This window comes from Populus euphratica, unplaced genomic scaffold (assembly GCF_000495115.2).
Source record: "Populus euphratica unplaced genomic scaffold, PopEup_1.0 scaffold126.1, whole genome shotgun sequence".
Taxonomy (NCBI): domain Eukaryota; kingdom Viridiplantae; phylum Streptophyta; class Magnoliopsida; order Malpighiales; family Salicaceae; genus Populus; species Populus euphratica.
The window spans coordinates 77,596-93,691 of record NW_011500016.1 but is presented as its reverse complement, the minus strand read 5'-3'; the positions used below and the strand labels follow the sequence as shown (position 1 = coordinate 93,691).

The window sequence follows — 16,096 nt, the reverse complement described above, 5'->3', positions numbered from 1 at the left end:
TTTTATGTTTTTTTTCTTATAATATTTTATTTATTTATAGATATTATATATGAATTTTTTTGCTTGACACTTTATTTGATTCAAAATTCAAAACAAAACCAAACCTGAAAGAAAAAACAAAGGAATTATGATAATAAAAAATAGAAAAAGAAGAAGTTGTGAAGGAAAAAACAACATTAAAATTAAAATCAATAAAAATAATTCAACCAATATAAAAAATTAAATTTCAAATTGATTAAAAAAATCAAATTCATTTACTCGTCCAAAGTAAATTAGGTTTATAATATTTTTCATAGTTTAAAATAAAAAAGAAAACTAAACATGCTCTGTAAAATCAATTGAACTTTAATTTAGGCTATAGTTATTTTTAAAATATTTTTTTTATTTAGAATAGTATGTTAATAATATTTTTTATTTTTTTTTAAATTATTTTTGAAATTAATATATTAAAATGATATAAAATATCAAAAATATATTAATTTAAAGTAAAGTAATATTTTCAATTTTTTCAATTTTTTTTTTGAAATATAGTACCAAACACATCATAAAAAGCGTAGTTTATATATATATATATATCCTTTACCTTTAATATTTAGATATATCATAATATACTTTTATTTATATGTCTTATAAAACATTTTTTTAATACTAAATGCACATGAAATGAAATGTTATACGAAAAACCTAATCAGTAAATAAAGAGGTTAGAAGGTTAGACACGAAAAAAATAAGAGGGATTGGAACAAATAGTGGGCAAAACCCATTGTAGATTTGTTTCCTGCCTTCGAAGAACAGACCTCGTGCCTTGTTAATTGGAAAAATCATGGGCTCACACCGACACGGGTAATATCTCTATTAGATATCCTTTATTACAATGGCCATGTGGGCCCAACGCTAAAAGTCATATTTTGGACAGCTGGAGCTGCTAAAATATACCATCGATACATTGTTTTTACCGTGGTTAAATAATTGTTTTTTAAAATATTTTTTATATTTAAATAATAGTTTTTATATTTTAAAAATATCAGCATGTAAAACTATGTAAAGTATATATAAAAAAATAATTTTAACAAAAATAATTTATATTTTTTAGGAATACACTGCCAAATGGTTCTGCTGAGCTGTTTGTATTTATATTTTAAAATTATTTTAAATACTTTTAAAAATAATTAGCACGATACCAAACAAGTTACGAATCAATAAATGCATCAATTTCCAATGCTCAACTCTATTTATACCCGCAGTACTGTTGCTTCTCCTCGAATGTGGCCAAGTCGTTAGATCTTTCACTTCTTTGTTGCTGCTTCACCTCTGGTCCTGACAATGGCTTTCAAAGCTGTGTGTCTTATGGTGGTTGCTTTTGTTTTAGTTACTGCAAAGGTATGACCTTCACTTCTTTCCTCTGTGTCGGTCTCTCACTCCCTCGTACAGCTAGTTACATTTTCTTATTAATGTTGTAGGCTTCATACATGAATGAAGACTTCAAGGAGAAGGTAATTAATTTCCCCCCTTAAACCCAAATATTGTTTGATGCATGCATAGGCTTATCACCAATTCTTTTTTTAAAGAATCTTGCTTCTTTTTAGCAAAAGAAACAAACATAATCAATTCATCTGTTAAGGAAAAAATAATAATAAGCCTAGCACAATCCCCGATTTACTTGGACAGAGAAGAACGTTATTTAATTTTGAATCTGGTGAAGCAGGCTGTTTATTCCAAATCTGTGGTGCCTGCATCAACTCCTGTTCCTCCAGAGGTCAAGTCACCGACCCCCGCCCCACCAGTGGTCACTCCTTCTACACCGTTGTACAAGCCACCAACTCCCGCGCCACCAGTTAAGACACCACCTCCAGCACCGCCTGTCAACCCCCCCACACCTGTGCCTCCCGTGAAGCCACCCACTACTCCCGCCCCACCGGTCTACAAGCCACCATCTCCAGCACCGCCAGTCAACCCCCCCGCACCTGTGCCTCCTCTGAAGCCTCCCACTACTCCTGCCCCACCGGTCTACAAGCCACCATCTCCAGCACCCACACCTGTACCTCCCGTGAAGCCACCCTCTACTGGACCAATGCCCCCGCCAGTTAGGACAAGATCGGGTAACGTATCTATCACTTACAGAAGTTAACAACATGAACTTAACATGGCCCTCTTTCCTTGTTTTAACTATACAGATAAGATCATAGATTAATACGTTTGGTGGCTACATTGGCAGATTGCACCCCTCTATGTGGGCAGAGGTGTAAGTTACATTCAAGGAAAAGACTGTGTGTTAGAGCTTGCATGACTTGCTGTGACAGATGCAAATGCGTGCCGCCGGGGACTTACGGTAACAGGGAGAAATGTGGCAAGTGCTATACTGACATGACCACCCGCCGCAACAAGCCCAAGTGCCCTTGAATTTTTCAAAAAATCTCGATTGTGAGATATGTAATGGCTACTATGTTATACTATATAGTTTAAGAATAAACTTTCCTCATATTTTAATTACTAGCGAGCAGCTGTAACTCGGCAATCAGTGCCATGCAAAACCTCGATCGGTCTGCGGTGCCTATTGCTTTCACTTGTACTGATTGCATATATTAATATAATGTTATTTCGGTTGCTGATAATATTGATGAAACCCCCCTCTCTCATCTTGTCATCTTTCGTTTCATTTTTTTATTAAGTTAGTAGACGTGGAGACTCTGCAGATTCCTTTGATATATTTGTTGTATTTGAAAATATATTAAAATAATAAAAAATTAAAAAATTAATTTAAAATATAAAAATATAAAAAAATTTAAACGTTTTCAAAAAAAATTAAAAATTGAAAAATAAACTTAGGTCTTCATCGATTGGTACACTTGCCTAAAAACTCGTGTTGCCTCAGAAAATTGAATATGGGGCCCCTCTGTGTTGCCTAAAAACTTGTGCTGCCTCGGAAAATTGCATATGGAGCCCCTCTTGAATTAATTTGGTTAAATATCGCTGGTCCGAGCCTCAACCTGATGTTCAAGAGGGAACTAGAAGGAAACTTCTAGAGCACAACGACCAGAGAAAAGTAATAGGTAATTTTAATGAACTGAAGATTCTAATCTTTTTTTTCACTTTACCTATGTTCTTCAGCTAGCAGTACTTCATAATTGAGTAAAAGAACAGAATTTACAGCAAACCCATCTTCAGAAGCAAATCCTTAATATTATATTATTCTATTAATTATTATAATTATTAATATTTGAATTTTAATAGAATATTATAATTTTAATATTATAAATTAGAATTATATTTTTTTAATTTATTCTTTATTTTTTTTTCATTTCATCAGAAAATTCAGATGTACCAAAAAAAATACAAAGACAGACAAAGTAAAAAAAATAAAATAGAGAGGGTGTTTTGGTGAGAGTGAGAGAGTGGAAGTGGCGTAACTAATACTTGTGCTAGGATTGAGAATTGAGAAAGGAGAAAGAGTATAAAGAGTTAATTAATTTTTTTATTTGTGAAATTAATTTGATTTTATTGTAATTTACTAATTTTACTAAATTTCACTTGATTTTATTAATTTTTAAATTTTTAATTTAGTTTTACACATTATATATACGTTAACAAATCTTACCAAGCGATTTTGACAGCATTAGTAAGAGGAGATATTGACTAGGATTTACTTTCCCATTCAAGATGATCAAAAGCAGTTGTCACCGTATATGTACGAGGGGTGACACAATCATGATGTACCTACAGCTAGGACACACAGTCATGGACCCGCAGCTGGTGAATGGGTCCTCAAGGGCTTCAGATGAAAATGAGACAATTAGCCCTGACCCTGGGGTCGGGATCAGTTCTGTAACTGAAAGCCAGTCCAGCGATCAGCAACAAGCTTTGCATGCTAAACTTATCAAACCCGGAAACCAAGCAAGTGGTTCTAGTTTCAGACTAGTTCATGCAGCCACAACTGCAGCGTACTTTAACGGTGATGGTTGTTTTTTAAATAAATTTTATATTAAAATATATATTAATAATTTTTTTTAAAAAAATTATTTTTGATGTTAATATATTAAAATAATTTAAAATATTTAAAATATATTAATTTTAAGTAAATAAAAAGATAAAATAAAAATTTAAAATTTTTTAAAATCATTTTTAAAATAAAAAAACAAACAGGTTTAAAACTTTTTTTTTCAGTATCTAGATACCTTTTTCTTCTTTTTTTTTTCAATTATAAATTAAAAAATAGTAAAAGTAAATTTTTATATTAAAATCAAATGAGAAAAATATTTAGATATTAAAATTATATAATATATGTTATTTTTAAACTTTAAGAATCAAAATATTCTAGATTAATTAGTTTTTAATTAAAATAAAATTTTAACAATCAAAATAAATTATTATAAAATAAAAAAATATCATTCATAATATTTTATACATACATGAAAAGTATTGGAGATGAGATAAATTACACTGTATTGCTAAGAGATAGTAGTCACGATAATAAAAATGGTTATATTAACAAAAACATTAAAAGATATAATTAAATTACTATGACTATTACTACAAAATACTATTAATTATAATAATATTTGTAATTTTTATTTTATTTTCTTCATTTTTTTTCCAAACAATAATTTTATAATTTGACTTGGTTCAATCCCCATATTTAAGCTTGACTCTCATTCTCTATGCTTATACTCAAAGTTTATGTAATTGATCACATGATGAAAATAATTTTTAATGATGTCATTGCCTTTTATTCTGTATCTAATTTTTAGAAGTGTTTAAAAAGATTGATAAACCAAGTAAACCAATAAAACTGACAAAAAATTAACAGGAAAAACCGAATAAAAAAATAAAACAAATTAGATTATATAGAAAAAACCCCAATTCGGTTCAGTTTTTGGTTTTCTTATGCAGAAACCAAGTTAACCGGACCGATTCAAAACAAAGGTCCCTAGTATAAATAAAAAAAGTAGTCATGTCACTCCCCTCTCTTCTCTCCAGTTTACTCTCCACTAACCATAAACATTTCAATTTTCAAACAATCTCTCCTCTCACTACTTAGAGCCACCGGCTGTCCCGCCCCCTTGCCCCTCGCCCTCTCCAGCCTCTGCTAAGGTCACCTTTGTACCAAAGCACCCGCAACCCGTCCCCTCTCGCCTCTTCCTCTCCACTCTCCTTAGACTAAGAAAACATAAATACAAATCGACCATCGACATTTCCTCAGTCTCAACTGGATCAAAATAGTTTGTATTTTTATCGGACCGACGTTTCTTCAAAACTGGATCAAAATAGTTTGTATTTTTATCAGACCGACGTTTCTTCAACCTCTCAAAATTAGTGAGTTTTAATTTTTTTTCCTTTCTACTTAATTAATTTGGTTAAGGTTATTATTATTTTTAATACAATTAAGCTTTTTTTTTTTTATATACGTTTGTTCCTCAGTCTCCACTAGATCAACACAATCGGTGACTTGATATTTTCATTAGACTGACCTTTCTTGATTTCCTCAGCCTCTCAAAACCAGTGAATTTTATTTTTTTTCTCCTTTTTAATTAATTCATACAGTTAAGTTTATTGTTATTTTTAATCAATTTTGTTGGGTGATGAATTTTGATTTAGGTTTAAATTAGAATTTAGAGCTATTTAGGTGATTAAAGTGAATTTTTTCCCTTTGTTTGAATAGAAGGGATTTAGCAATTTAGGATTATGATTATTTTTAATCAAAATTGTCGTTCTTACAATTATTTGTAGTTTAGGATTAGAGTTGTCTTGTACATGTAATTTCATAATCTTAAATGTAATTTTGCAGTTTATTTTGCTGTTTTGTAAATATAATTTCAATATCTGCTACTGTAAATTTGTGTTGATTATGTTATTGTTGATGTGTTGATTATGTTGCTGTTGTTGTGTTGATTTTGTTGTTGTAACCTGTTGCTGTGTTGATTTTGTTGCTTTGTTGGTTGATTGCTAAAAACAAATAAATTGTTGATTTTATTGCTGTGTTGATTGATTTATAAGGTCACGCTAAGTAGTTTGATTAAAATCATGTTTATAAGCTTGTGTTGATTGACTTGATTCTGCAAACTAATTTTGTTTTGATGAGTTTTTTTATTCAGTTTTGTTTTGTCATTCTGTAAAATATATTCATTATTCTATTTTGGATGATCTTGTTTGACATTTTGTATTCATTAAAATCATGTTATTCTTGTATTCATTGTTCCGTTACTCTTGCAATTATTTTCCCTCAATTAATAGATTTTCTAAGCTTGTTTTGACACATTTTCTATGCTTGTTTTGACATGTTACTTTTGTAATATTTGTTTCATTTTAATTTTTAAACATGATTTTAATCTTTATGTTTATTACATGTTGAAAAGAATTATGCAGGTGATAATGAACATGTTTGCATCTGGTAATTATAGATAGAAAGCCTTCAAAATCAAAATGCTCCATCCACTGACACTACCCCAATATCAACCAATGCCCTAACTTCAAACACTAACCCAATATCAACTATTGCAGGATCCACCACGGATAGTAAAGGTAAACAACTTGAAGTCCTTGCATCTAGAAAAAGAAATGTTGATGATTAAAAAAAAGCCATAAATTTAGGATCATTTTACAAAACTTGATGGTGATCCTACAACCCCTAGGGCTGAATGTAATTATTGTGGAAAGGATTATGCATGCCATAATATTATTAATGGGACAAGCAATATGTGGAGTCATTTGAAAGTATGCAAAAACTTTCCTTTTGTGGTTGATAAGAAGCAAACAATTTTGGTATTATAACCTAATAAATTAGGGGGTGAATTAGAAAATCAAAGTATGGGAACTCTTAAGGTAATAGGTTATGATTATGATGAATGTAGAAAGATAGTTATAATTGATAAGTTGACTTTTAATTTTGTGGAGGGTAAGGAATTTAGATTATTTTCTAAGACCTTGCAGCCTAAATTTGACATTCCTTCTCGTTTCACTGTTATGAGAGATTGTTTGAAACTTTATATTGAAAAGAAGAAAAGATTAAAGATAGCTCTTAAGGGTCAATGATTACGCTTAACAATAAATATATAGACATCAATCCAAAACATTAATTATATGTCTTTAATGGCTCATTGGATTAAATGGAATTTGCATGAAAGAATTCTAAATTTTTGTCAAGTTTCCAATCATATAGGTGAGATATTGAGAATTATTTGTTAGATTGGGGGATTGATAAACTTTTAACTATTACAGTAGACAATGCAAGCTCTAATAGTGTTACTATTTCATATTTAAAGAATATGATGAAAGATTGGGCAACTAATATATTATCAAATAAACATTTGTATGTTAGATACTATGCACACATTATAAACCTCATTATATATGATGGTTTGAAAGAGATGAATGTTTTGGTTGTTAAGATTTGAAATGTAATTAGGTTTATGGGATTTTCACTTTCTAGGCTACTTGCATTTAAGAAGTGTGCAAAAAAGTTGCATATAGAGTGTAAGAAATCATTGTGTTTGGATGTTGTGACTTGATGGAATTCAAATTATCTTATGTTAGAAGCTGCTGAGAAGTTTGAAAAGGTGTTTATGAGGTGAGTGCAGAAACACAAATTTTCTACCAATCAAATTTCGCCATGTGTTATTTTATTCTTTAAAAGACAGGATAAAATAAAATTGAAATAAATGACATGAAAAATAAATGAACCTTTATATATTTCTTGGCCAATGAAAAGTTGACACTCAGGATGAGATATTCAAGATATCTTATCATAAATACAAGATCCCATCATATATCTTTTCATACATGCAAGATCCCATCAATAAATATCAACCAATAAAATTATCCCATGTGGCATTGGAAAAGGACTGGAGAGCCCCTACAGATCTCTATAAATAGAGGACTTTAACCTAAAGGATAGAGATTCCGGGAGAAACAAATTTCCTTCAAGACAAGCTTTGCAAGCAAAGAAGCTCTCTCTCTCTCTCTCTTTTCAAGTAAAGAAGCTCTCTCTTAAAGAGTTCTCAAGCCTCCTTCATCTATGCTTGAAGTCTACAAAGAATGAAGCTCTGTTGGATCAAGCCAAAATGCCCCATAAGAGTTCTTCAACAACACTTTGAAAATAAATCAAGGTACTCTTTAAAGCCCAAATTCATGTTCTTATAAAGCACAAATCTTGGCTTGATTACTTAAATAAATCAAGTCACCATATATCAAATCTAAGGGAAGAATTAGAGGATTGTCATATTCTTTTGAAAGAATATATTACATAGAGATTGTACCCATTCATATATTTAATAAAATCATATATTTGTACACACGTGCTTGTTTAATTTCAGGTGCTTAAAATTGTATTTACAAATTTCTAGTGACTCCACTAGGGACATCTCTACCTCTCATCTTTTCCCTTTAAGAAATAATTTTCAACAAACTCTCAATGGCAACTAGGAGGAATATGATTACCATTGTCGCTTCGAAAAGCAACAAGGCCACTAATTCAAGTCGCTGATATACCATTGAAGATTCTTCAACTGTGCCATTGAAAACAAAATCCATTGTCGAGTTGTATGCATAAACTAAGCCGACTATCAAGATGACATCAACTTCAAATGCAAGAGGGGCACAAGATCTCGCCTCAAAGATGAAGCCACAAACAACTCCACTACAAAAGTCAAATGGGTCTTGCGAAATTCTTTTCGGCACTCAAGGCAACTTCGACAATTCATCTATGGAAACTTCTCCGTGTCAATCACCAAGTAAGGCTTTGGGTTTTGACACCATGTCAGTGATGATGATCAGGACAATATCTTTGGAGGATCAAGTGGTTAACTTGACAAAACTCATTGAGGGGCTTTCGACTTCACTCAAGGCAAGAGACCATGAGATAACAAAGTTGATGAACAAACTTGAGAGCTTGAATGAATGAGGCCAAACCTCGACTACCAAGGCTTTTCAAGTAGATGAATTAGATGTCATTGAGGATTTTGCAATTGGAGTTGCAAAGAATATACTCAGTATTACTGATGGCATCTTCACCACAAATCAACTAAAAGAACTCATCAAGGAAGCCATCACATATCAGGTGGAAAGCTCAATTCAACCTTCGTATTCGTATGCGAAGTCGTATTCCCAAATAATCAACCTATTAAAGATGCCTCTAAGTTACCAACCACCAAAGTTTCAATAATTTGATGGTAAGGGAAATCCTCAGCAACACGTAGCTCACTTTGTGGAAACTTGAAACAATGCCAGAATTAATGGTGATCTCATGGTAAAACAATTTGTTTGTTCCTTGAAAGGTAATGCATTCGACTGGTACATTGACTTGGAGTCTGGCTCGATTGATACTTGGGAGTAGTTGGAGCATGAGTTTCTTAACCGCTTTTACAACACTCGTTGTGTGGTTAGCATGATTGAACTCACTATGCACATCAATGGAAGGAAGAGCCTATCATCGACTACATTCATTAGTGGAGAAAACTTAGCCTCAACTATTGAGATCGGCTAACCGAAACTTCTACGCTAGACATGTGTATTCAAGGGATGCATTGGGGACTACGTTATATTCTACAAGGAATCAAACCAAGGTCTTTTGAAGAATTGGCTGCTCGTGCACATGATATGGAACTTAATATTGCGACGGTTGAAAGTTCATTGTTACCTATACAAGAGCCTAAAAGAAATAAGCCTGAAGGTCGTAGATTTGGAAAGAGCACTCTAAAGGTTGATGGAAAGCAATCTTTAGTAGTTAACTCGGCTGTTGTGAGGGTTCCAACTAGAGTTAAGAGGAATGATCATGCAACGTCGACTACTTTTCAAAAGGGTGAAATAAAGAAACCATCATTGAAAGAACGACAAGAAAAAGTGTATCCATTCCCCGACTCAGACATATCTAAGATGCTGGATGATTTGGTTAAGACAAATATCATTGAGTTGCCGGAGGTGAAATGCCCTGAAGAAGCAAACCATGTAGATAATCTGAATTATTGCAAATATCATCACTTAATCAGTCATCCTATAGATAAGTGTTTTGTGTGTTGAAAGACAAGATCATAAGGCTACATGAGAATGAGGCTACACGAGAATAAAAATATTTTTTTTGATAATGAAATAGCAGCCTTTAACCACGATCAATTTAGGACCACGTCAATCACTCCTTATAATAAGTTTCAGCTCCTTTGAACCTATAAGACTTGATGCCATTTTCCCGATGAGCTTCGCTGCATCCTCAAGTCTAACTCCATGCATAACCCTCGCACCTCAAGTTGACAACTTGAAGCCTGATTCATCTGAAAATCATGATGATAAAGGATGAACTTTATTCACGTGTAAAAGAGGAAGGAAGAAGCGCATGCAGATGGCAAAGCCAACTAGAATGAGAATCTTAATGGTGAGGAAGCTAATTGATGAGTCGATACGTCGAAAGACTGAACAAAAATCCATACCAATTAGAAAGGAGGGTTTTTCAACTCAAAGTCTAAGAAAGCCTATTACACTAAATGAGTACATGCCAACGACAATATACTTGTTGCTTGCTATTATGTTGATGAAGAGAAAACTCCTATTGAATCTGTCATAAAGAAAAGTCATGATGACTCTTTAAATTTATCTTACGGTGTATGCACAACAGAGATATCCTTTAACGATGAAGACTTGTTGCTTGGATCAAAACTCTATAACTGGCCTCTTTTCATTAAAGGATATGTTGATGAAAAGATAGTGAATCGCATCTTGGTGGATGATGGCTCGACGGTCAATATGCTACCTCTTAAGACTATGAGAGAGTTAGGGATTCTTATGGATGAACTCTTCCCAAGTCATATGATGATTTAAGGTTTTAATCAAGGAGGGTAAAATGCCACAGGAAAGATAAGACTTGCAATGCACATGGAAGATATGGAATCTAATGCACTTTTCGATGTCATAGATGCTAAAACTACCTACAATATGTTGCTCGGACGACCATAGATGCATGAAAATGGTATCATCTCCTCAACATTGCACCAATGTCTTAAGTATTGTCGAGATGGAAAAGTAAGAAAGATAGTGGCAGACATAGATCCCTTCACTATAGCTGAAGCTCATTTTGCAGACGTAAAATTCTATTTCAAGTTAAATGTGATGGAAGAACTATGATCCCCACTTGACCATCTAAGAGAGGGAAGAATTGACTCTAAAAGCTCAAAAAGGCATGAGTCATCTGCAAATGAAGGGGTGTCTCAGTCAACGAGGAATAAAGGAAAAGAAAAGGTGGTAGAAAACTTTGTTGACAATAAACTACCACATAAAGCCACAGTACTCTAATATATCCCAGTATTAGCAAGAAAAGGGGGTTAATCTTTTTTTGCCAAGGATGAAGAGAAGATCAATAAAGGGATTGAAAACTTGACCTTGCCAGCTACTAATCTCGCCTTGAACAAGGTCTCAAAACCTTTATTAAAAGGGTTTCTTCATCAAACTAAGTCGGTGGTGATAAATCCTAGAGGACTTCTTGATAAATGAGTGAATGGCTTTGATCCCAATGCTTATAAGCTTTTAGCTAAGGCTGGTTATAGTCATGTGGACATCAATGAGTTAGCAAAGGATGGTGATATGACTCAACTTGAAGGTAAACAACTTTCTGTAAGGACTAGAAAGGCATGGAGGGAGAAAAAAACTTCTGGCAAAACTTTAAGGCCTGGTCTTGGATACAAGTCTTCCACACTGCTACATTGTCAGATTAATAAAGAAGGCTCGTGATATATAAGTGTGGAAGAAGTTAAGGGTAAACAACAAAGTCAGTCGGTGCCTCTTAGAGCTTTAATCTAGGATCATCTTGGTGGAACTACAAATCGTGCTCCTGTTTTTGCCAAGATTGGAACCCAAAATAATGAAAGGGCATTAAAACGCACACCAGTCTTTGCAAGCCTTGAACAATCCATGTCAAAAGATGACAAGTATACACTCGATCATTAATCAAGTTTTGATGGGTGATTCAATGGTTCTTCGTAGCAAAATACCTTCATGCATGAAGAGATAATGTGAATGGGTGGTAAGTGCTGAAGAGACATTGAAAGGAAAAACACGCATAATAGTGATAACAAACCCCTCTAATAAAGAAAAAAAAAGATGAAATAATATGTCTCACTTTAAATCACATCACTATTGAAGAAGATGATAATGATAAGTTTGTCGTCGAAGAAGATGTTGAGGAAGCTCTACCTTCATTTGAATAAAAAAATAAGCCTATAATGAATGAACTTAAAAAGGTTAATTTAGGAACTGTTGAAAACCCACGACCAACCTTCATCAATGCAAACTTATCACCTTAAGAGGAAGCGAGTTACATGGAACTTTTGATTGAGTATCGAGATATCTTTGCTTGGTCTTATAATGAAATGCCAGGTTTCAACCCAAGGGTTGTTGTCCATCAACTAGCAGTAAAATATGGGGCGAGACCTATAAAACAAACTCAACGTCGTTTTCATCCTGAATTGATATCACAAATTGAGGTTGAAGTCAATAAACTTATCCAACCAGGTTTCATTCGTGAGGTCAAGTGTCTTACATGAATTTCAAATATTGTGCTAGTAAAAAAGAAGAACAACCAAATACGTGTTTGTGTAGATTTTCGAGACCTTAACAATGCTTGTCCCAAAGATGACTTTCCACTTCCAATTATCGAGATCATGGTCGACCCTACCACGAGTCATGGGAGATTAACCTTTATAGATGGTTCATCTGGCTATAATCAAATTCAAATGGAACCCGTAAATGAGGAGAAGACGATTTTTCGGACTTTCAAAAGGGATAAATTGCTATAAAGTTATGCCTTTTGGCTTAAAGAATGCATACGCCACTTATCAATGAGCGATACAAAAGATTCTTGATGATATGTTTCACCAATATGTTGAATGCTATGTTGACAACCTCGTGGTGAAATCAAAAGAAAAAGAAAATCATTTGCACGATCTTCGTCTGGTATTTGAATGGTTACGTCTATTCCAACTAAAAATGAACCCACTAAAATGCGTATCTGGTGTGTCCTTAGGCAAATTCCTAGGGTTTATAGTTTGATATCGAGGATTTGAGATTGCCAGTCTAAGATCGAGGCCATTCTAAAAATGCTAGAGCCAAGAAACATCCATGAGTTGAAGAGTCTCCAAGGAAAGTTGGCCTTTATACGGAGATTTATTTCTAACTTAGCGAGCCGATGGCAACCATTCACTCATTTAATGAAGAAGGGTACGTCATTTTATTAGGATAAATCTTGTACTAATACCTTCAACAAGATAAAAAAATACTTGTTGAATCCGCCTATCCTTCAAGCACCGGTACTGGGACGCCTATTAATCCTCTATATTGCGGCTCAAATGCATTCCTTGAGGGTGTTGTTGGCGCAACAAAATAATGAAGGCAAGGAAAGTGCTCTTTATTACCTTAGTAGGACATTAAATAGGGCTGAACTGAATTATTCTTCAATAGAGAAGACATGTCTAGCATTACTGTTTGCAATAAAGAAGTTATGGCATTACCTTCAAGCGCATTCAGTAAGATTAATCTCCCGAGCTGACCCTTTCAAGTACATCATCTCAAGACCAGTACTATTAGGAAGATTGGCAAAATGGGCTTTATTGTTTTAAGAATTTGAAATTGTCTACGTTTCACAAAAGGCTATCAAAGGGCAAGCACTAGCTGATTTTCTTGCTGATCATCATATTCTCGATGAATGGAAGTTCTCTGAAGACCTGCCTAACAAGGACATTATGTTTATTAAAGTGTCTGAACCATGGAAAATGTTCTTTGATGGCACAACACGACAAAATGGAGCCGGGGCTAGGGTTATATTTATTATATCGGAAGGAGAGGACTTGCCTTTCTCCTTTTCACTTACCGAATGTTGTTCTAATGACATATATCAAGCCTTGATTCTTGGGTTGGAAATGGCAGTGAATATAAAAATGTCTTGCTTTAAAGTTTTTGGGGATTCTCAATTAGTCATTAGACAACTCCTCTCACTATATCAAGTCAAGAAGCCAGAATTCATCCCATATCACAAGTATGCACTTAAACTGATAACATCACTTGATTGTGTCATTTTAGAACATGTGCTATGAAAAGAGAATAAACAAGTTGATGCCTTAACAAATTTGACTTCAACATTAGCATCATGTAGTGAGGAGATCAAAGTCCCTATATGTCAAAGATGGGTCGTTCCACCACTAAATCATAATATAGAAGAGAAAGAACAAGTGGGTGTAGTTTCTGTCTACAAGATTGAAAGAGAAGACTGACATCAACTACTTATCGATTATTTGAGACATGGAAAGCTGCCTAAAGACCTACGCCATAAGACAGAGGTGAGGCAAATAGCTTCTCGCTTTATATACTTCCAAGGCACTCTTTACCAACATTATTTTGACGAAGTCTTTTTGCACCGTCTTGGAGAAGGAGAAGCAACAAAAGCACTAGAGGAAACTCCCTCAGGGATTTGTGAAGCACACCAATCAGGCCCTAAACTTCACTTTTGGATTAAAAGAATGGGATATTACTGGCTAACAATGGTGAAGGATTGCATAAACTATGCTAGAAAATGTCAAAGTTATCAATTGCATGCTGATTTGATCCATCAGCCACCTGAGCCTTTACACCCGACAGTTGCCTCTTAGCCCTTTGATGCTTGGGGATTTGATGTAGTAGGACCATTGTCGAAAAGTTCTGGGGGTATATTTACATATTAGTTGCAACAGATTACTTCTCAAAGTGGGTAGAAATTGTAGCATTAAAAGAGGTCAAGAAAGAGACAGTTGTAAACTTCATTCGAACAAACATCATTGACTGTTATGGGGTACTAAGATACATCATAATCAATAATGGTAAGGAGTTCTACAATACAGCCATGAACAAGTTGTATGCATAGTTCAGCTTCAAACAACATAACTCTTCTATGTACAATACTCCGGCTAATGGTTTGGCAGAAGCCTTTAACAAGACTTTATGCAACATTCTCAAGAAGTTAGTGAATCACTCGAAAAAGGACTGGCATGAGAGAATTGGGGAGGCGTTATAGGCTTATTGTACTACATTTCGAACACCAACTCAAGCTACTCCATATTCCTTGGTATACGGGGTTAAAGCTGTTCTTCCACTAGAATGTCAAATTCCATCTTTAAGAATCGCAATCCAAGAAGGACTTTCCAGTGAAAACAATGTTCGTCTACGCCTTGAAGAGCTTGAAGCTTTAGATGAAAAAGGTCTTCAGGCATAACAACGATTAGAATGTTATCAAGGACGACTTTGTAGGGCTTTCAATAAGAAGGTACGACCATGCTCATTGCAAGAAAGAGATCTTGTCTTGGTAGTACGATGCCCAATAATCATGTCACAATGCATGGGCAACAAACTCCTCTCCAAATAGGATGACCCTTATGTGGTTCAAGAAGTCTACACCAATGGAGCTTACAAAATTATCGATGAGAATGGATTAAGGATTGGGCTTATCAATGATAAATTCTTGAAAAGATACTATGCTTGAAATCTGATGTAGCTTCTAGCCCGCACGAGCTAAAACGTGAAAGGCACAAAAAAAAATTGAACTACGTTATGACTTGATCCTTTATCCACAAAGGTACGTAGGCAACTTGGAATTCATTCTAAATACAGTCATGCAAAAAGAAAAAGTCTTTGACAAAAAAAAAACAACTGTTTTGAATTATATTGTGACTTGATTCTTTATACACAAAAGTACGTATGCAACTTATAAATTATTCTAAGTACAATCATGTCATCCATTAAAGTTATTTGAGCCAATATGATTATTCACATGAAAAAGAGGGATAAATAAACCTCAAAACACAATCATAACATGGAAATCCACCTAACAAGATACAAGCAAAGGTAAAATATAGACGTTTTTATTCTATTACATAAAGTATGTAACCTTAACAGAAAGTCATAATTCAAAGCATAAGCAACCATCAACATGCTACTGTTTCTAGGAAAGAGGATATTGTGGTGACCTCTATGACACGACTAAAAGATTGATGTCTTCTCCCAAGTGCAGGAGTGTCAAAGTAATAAATAACCCGGCAAGACCGGGGTCGAACCACAGGGAGGTTAATTGTACAAATTATAAATAACAATAATACAA

At 33.9% G+C, this 16,096-nt stretch overlaps 1 protein-coding gene across 1 annotated transcript; it reads left to right on the top strand.

Annotated features, from left to right (window-relative positions):
• Positions 1 to 1,238: 1,238 nt before the first annotated feature.
• LOC105141680 (gibberellin-regulated protein 14-like) lies at positions 1,239 to 2,623 on the top strand. The gene is made up of 4 exons (XM_011048976.1): positions 1,239 to 1,380; positions 1,461 to 1,493; positions 1,706 to 2,099; positions 2,216 to 2,623. Exons 1-4 carry the CDS (start codon positions 1,324 to 1,326, stop codon positions 2,398 to 2,400), a joined length of 669 nt encoding a protein of 222 aa, XP_011047278.1. The 5' UTR covers positions 1,239 to 1,323; the 3' UTR covers positions 2,401 to 2,623.
• Positions 2,624 to 16,096: the final 13,473 nt, after the last annotated feature.

Coding starts and splice junctions, on each gene's coding strand:
- LOC105141680 (XM_011048976.1), top strand. CDS start 1,324: ATGGCTTTCAAAGCTGTGTGTCTTATGGTGGTTGCTTTTGTTTTAGTT. Junction 1,381..1,460: donor TTGTTTTAGTTACTGCAAAG/GTATGACCTTCA, acceptor TTAATGTTGTAG/GCTTCATACATGAATGAAGA. Junction 1,494..1,705: donor ATGAAGACTTCAAGGAGAAG/GTAATTAATTTC, acceptor CTGGTGAAGCAG/GCTGTTTATTCCAAATCTGT.